The following is a 3,961-nucleotide window of genomic DNA, read 5'->3' on the forward strand; positions in this document are numbered from 1 at the left end:
CAAATAAGAAATCCCAACTAACTCTATCATAGGCTTTTTCATAGTCTAATTTGAGCACAAGGCCATGAGTTTTGGATCGTTTGACTTCATGGATAATCTCATGGGCCAACACCACACTCTCCAAGATATATCTCCCTTTGATAAAGGTAGTTTGGTTAGGGGAAATCAGTCTAACCCCAATGGGGGACAATCTAGAGGTCATAGCTTTAGTAATGATTTTAACAGCACAATTGCCAAGACTAATAGGCCTGAGTTTTTTCATGTCCTTTGCATCAGCTTCTTTAGGGATGAGGACAATAATGGCAAAGTTCAGCTTATATATATCAAGCCTCCCCTCCTCAAAGTCTTTGACCAAGGCCATCAAGTCAGTTTTAATCAACTCCCAAAAGGATTGATAAAACACAAAAGAAAGGCCATCAGGGCTTGGAGCCCCATGGGCATAGGAACTAAAGATGGCCTTCTTAATTTCTTCTTCATAAAAATTATTTTGAAGAATATCATTTTCTTCAGAAGTCACTTTCTCATGTTCCTTCCAAAAGTAAGGTCCCAAAGAGATGTTATGCTTATGTTCATAACTGAACAAGCTCTTATAGAAAGAGGTGGCAATCTCCAGCATCTCCTTAGTGGGATGAAGTGGGCCATCATCCCCATTTAACTCAAAGAGGTGGTTTTGTCTATGATGATGGTTAGCTAAAGCATGAAAATATCTGTTGATCTTATCCCCATCTTTAATCCTCCTATCCCTGGACCTGTGCCACAAGACAGTCTCTTCTTTCTTCCAGATATCCTCATAGATTGTTTGCTGCATCCTGTTCTTTAGATTGTTTGCTGCATGATAAATCAATTAATAAAACTGACAATGGATTGATCCAACCTACTATTCATGTTAGATTCGATACATTAATGTTTGCTATCAATCTACTCCTAGCTAAGTAGGATTGCAGATTTCTTGAAATAGCTGAAGAAAGTAGCTGTGTTATGTTATATGGACCCAAGCATCCAAACAGAAAGACAAAATACCCGTTACTGGTTAGTACTCCATCTTAAGAAACTAGTTATTGATACAAATCTCAAGAGTCTCTACATATGGCAAGGATAAGGCTTGCAGTAACTCTTCTGCAACATCACAGCGTATTATTCTCACATCAGCTAGATGTAACAATAGTAACAATAGTGACCCCCCTCAAAAACATTACTGTGGTAAATTCAATACTGAACATTATTCCACAAGTGAAAGCAGAGTTTCGACCACATGGCTCATGCTCGGTCTTCTGCTTCTCTCTTCTTCCACACATGATACTGCTATCTTAAGCATTACTATAGCTTCTGAATGGTTGAAGTCTCCATCCAGCCTGTGGTCAACAAACTCCAGAAGCCATGACTGGTCTTCGCCGGCTAGTTTTTCTTTAAGGATTTCAATGGAGCATATATCAGCCATCTCAACCCCCTCCTCACCCTCAACCACCCATCTGGAAAGGCGAACCCCCTTCACTAACTCAAGAAGCACCACGCCATAGCTGTAAACATCGGCCTTACCATTGATCGGAAGATTTAGAGCCCATTCTGGCGCAATGTAGCCTCTAGTCCCATGCACTTTTGACAACATTTGTGCGTTTGATCCTCGCTGTTGTAGCTTCATCAGTCCAAAATCTGCAATCTTGGGCTGAAAGTCTCGATCTAACAATATGTTCTCTGGCTTGACATCACAGTGCACAATCCATTCAAGACACTCATGATGGAGATAGGCCAGTCCTTTTGCGACCCCAAGTGCAACATTGTACCTTTGGCTCCATTGGAGCACAGGAGAATTGCTCTGGTGATCAAAAAGAATTGTGGCCAAGGAACCATTCTCAATGAACTCTGAAACCAAGAGCCTGTGCGTCTTCTCGACACAAAACCCCCAAATTCTGACCAGATTCATATGGTAAATTCTGCCTATGACACTTATCTCAGACCTGAACTCTTGCTCTCCTTGCATCACATCGTTTAGCTTCTTCACCGCGACCTTCCTTTCATCATCGAGGACTCCCTTGTAAACTGCTCCTGATCCACCAGTTCCTAGCTCTTCTTGGAAGCAGTTGGTTGCCTTCTGCAACTCCCTGTAGCTAAATATTCGGAACTGGCTGGAAATTATCGTGTAACCTTCATCTATAATCTCCGGCCTTCTGTCCCGTTTGTGAACAATCCAACAGCCGGCGGTGATTAATACCACTTCAATGAAAAGCAGTGTTAATGCAGAAGTAAGGAAGTAGCCAAACTTGAAGTTAGAAGAGCCATCCTGGAACATTAGCGATGAAGTGTTGGCCTCCTTTTGATGAACATGGCATGCATGAGTTACTTTATCAGAAGCCAATTCTGACGAAGACAACAACATTCCCTTGGGAACTTTCAGGTAAATGTCAGTGTGAGGGTTTGGAAAGTTCTTGCCGTTAAAAAGATAGACCTTTGTGAAACATTTGCCTTCTCCCTGGCGGTAACCAAAGGCTTGGCAATTAGCATTGTCCAAGCACAAATGTTTGCAATTCTGAATTGTCACCCGTTCCCAGTAGAGCAAGTCATACCCGATGAAATCAGCTCCCGCGACCTTTCTGAATGAGAAATCCTGGGTTGCCCGGAGGTTTGCCTTGCGCCTGCACCCTTTGCTCCAGTCGCTTGCATCAACCACCTCAAAGCCTCGGAGGCAAGAGCACTGGAGCTTGGGTATGTACCTGCAGAGGGTGTTTTTGCCGCAGAGTCCATGGATGTTGCAGACTCCGCGAAATACCATCCAAGAGACTGACCAGCTGCCGGTTGTCGCATTCAGGCTGTAGAGCCTAAGGTTGCCGTCATAATCCAGAGTCAGCCTCCTTATGACCCTATCACCAAGATCAGAAGCTGCGAATTTGAAGTTATCACTCGCGGCAAACCGGCCTGTCTGCTCAAGGACTCCATACTGACTACTGTTATAGGTAGTCCTGTGATTGGCAAGCGGGTTGATGAAAGGGTCAGGCCAGTACACGCTACCGACCTCAGGGCCGTTGTAGATGAGCTTGAGCTGATTGTCAATGTCAAAGTAGAATGTATACAACCCTGACGAGAGCAAACCCCTGGCTGATGCAGACACCAGCTTGGTGTGCCGGGTCATGGGCTGCGACGGCAGAAGCGTGTCGGTGGGCGAGTCGAAGCTCCCCCAGAGCCGCCGGCCGTCCGCGTCGACGACGACGAGGTCGCCGCTGTCGAGGAGCTCCACGCGGCTAGCACCGGTGGCGCTGGTGTTGGTGCTCCAGACGGCCGCACCATTGTAGTCGAGCAGGGCCAGCGCTCCGTCCTTCCGGAAGGCGAGCCTGGACCCTATGCCGTTCACCGGCGCGTCGCGGTTGGCCGTCCAAGCGACGGTCTTCCCTGATGAGCCGGTGAACCAGATGGAGATGGTGAAGGCGTTGGTGGCCACCCTGTAGAAGCCGCAGGCGAAGGCGCCGTTGGGCGACGCCAGGATGGTTACGGTGGTGGCGGCGGCCTTGGTGCCGTCCTCGACGGACACCGAGGTACCTCTCGCGAGGTAGCTGCCGCCATGGGAACGTCCATTTGCGGGAGCAACGAGTATCATCAGCAGGAGAAGGAGTGAGATGGATGTGGTGAAGGTGTATGCGTATGCGCTTTTGATGGCTGCCATCGCCATTGCAGTTGTCATCTGGTTCTTTTCTAGTGATGCATCCAGTGCCATGGCCATGGATATATCAAGCTTTTGAGTGTTGAAAAAAAGAGTGTGTTCACGTGTCAAGTTGCCAAGTTACTGTAGTACGTAACACGTACCAGTCGCATGCTGTGGACCTGGACGGGGTCCGTACAGGACGTGGACACCGGATATTACCGGATGGAGTATAAAATAATGAGTGAAGATAAAAGGTAGGGAGCGCGATGGTTCCTTCCAGTTCCAGGTCGAGTATGGAGCAAAGAGCCGACAAGGGCGCAACGCACGATT

At 47.2% G+C, this 3,961-nt stretch overlaps 1 protein-coding gene across 1 annotated transcript; it reads right to left on the minus strand.

Annotated features, from left to right (window-relative positions):
- Positions 1 to 1,052: 1,052 nt before the first annotated feature.
- On the minus strand, positions 1,053 to 3,719 carry LOC123411426 (putative receptor protein kinase ZmPK1). Its single transcript, XM_045104365.1, has one exon. It carries the CDS (start codon positions 3,707 to 3,709, stop codon positions 1,220 to 1,222), a length of 2,490 nt encoding a protein of 829 aa, XP_044960300.1. The 5' UTR covers positions 3,710 to 3,719; the 3' UTR covers positions 1,053 to 1,219.
- Positions 3,720 to 3,961: the final 242 nt, after the last annotated feature.

This window comes from Hordeum vulgare, chromosome 7H (assembly GCF_904849725.1).
Source record: "Hordeum vulgare subsp. vulgare chromosome 7H, MorexV3_pseudomolecules_assembly, whole genome shotgun sequence".
Taxonomy (NCBI): Eukaryota; Viridiplantae; Streptophyta; class Magnoliopsida; order Poales; family Poaceae; genus Hordeum; species Hordeum vulgare.

Excerpts from the sequence above, each read along its gene's own strand:
- LOC123411426 (XM_045104365.1), bottom strand. The coding sequence starts at position 3,709 with ATGGCCATGGCACTGGATGCATCACTAGAAAAGAACCAGATGACAACT.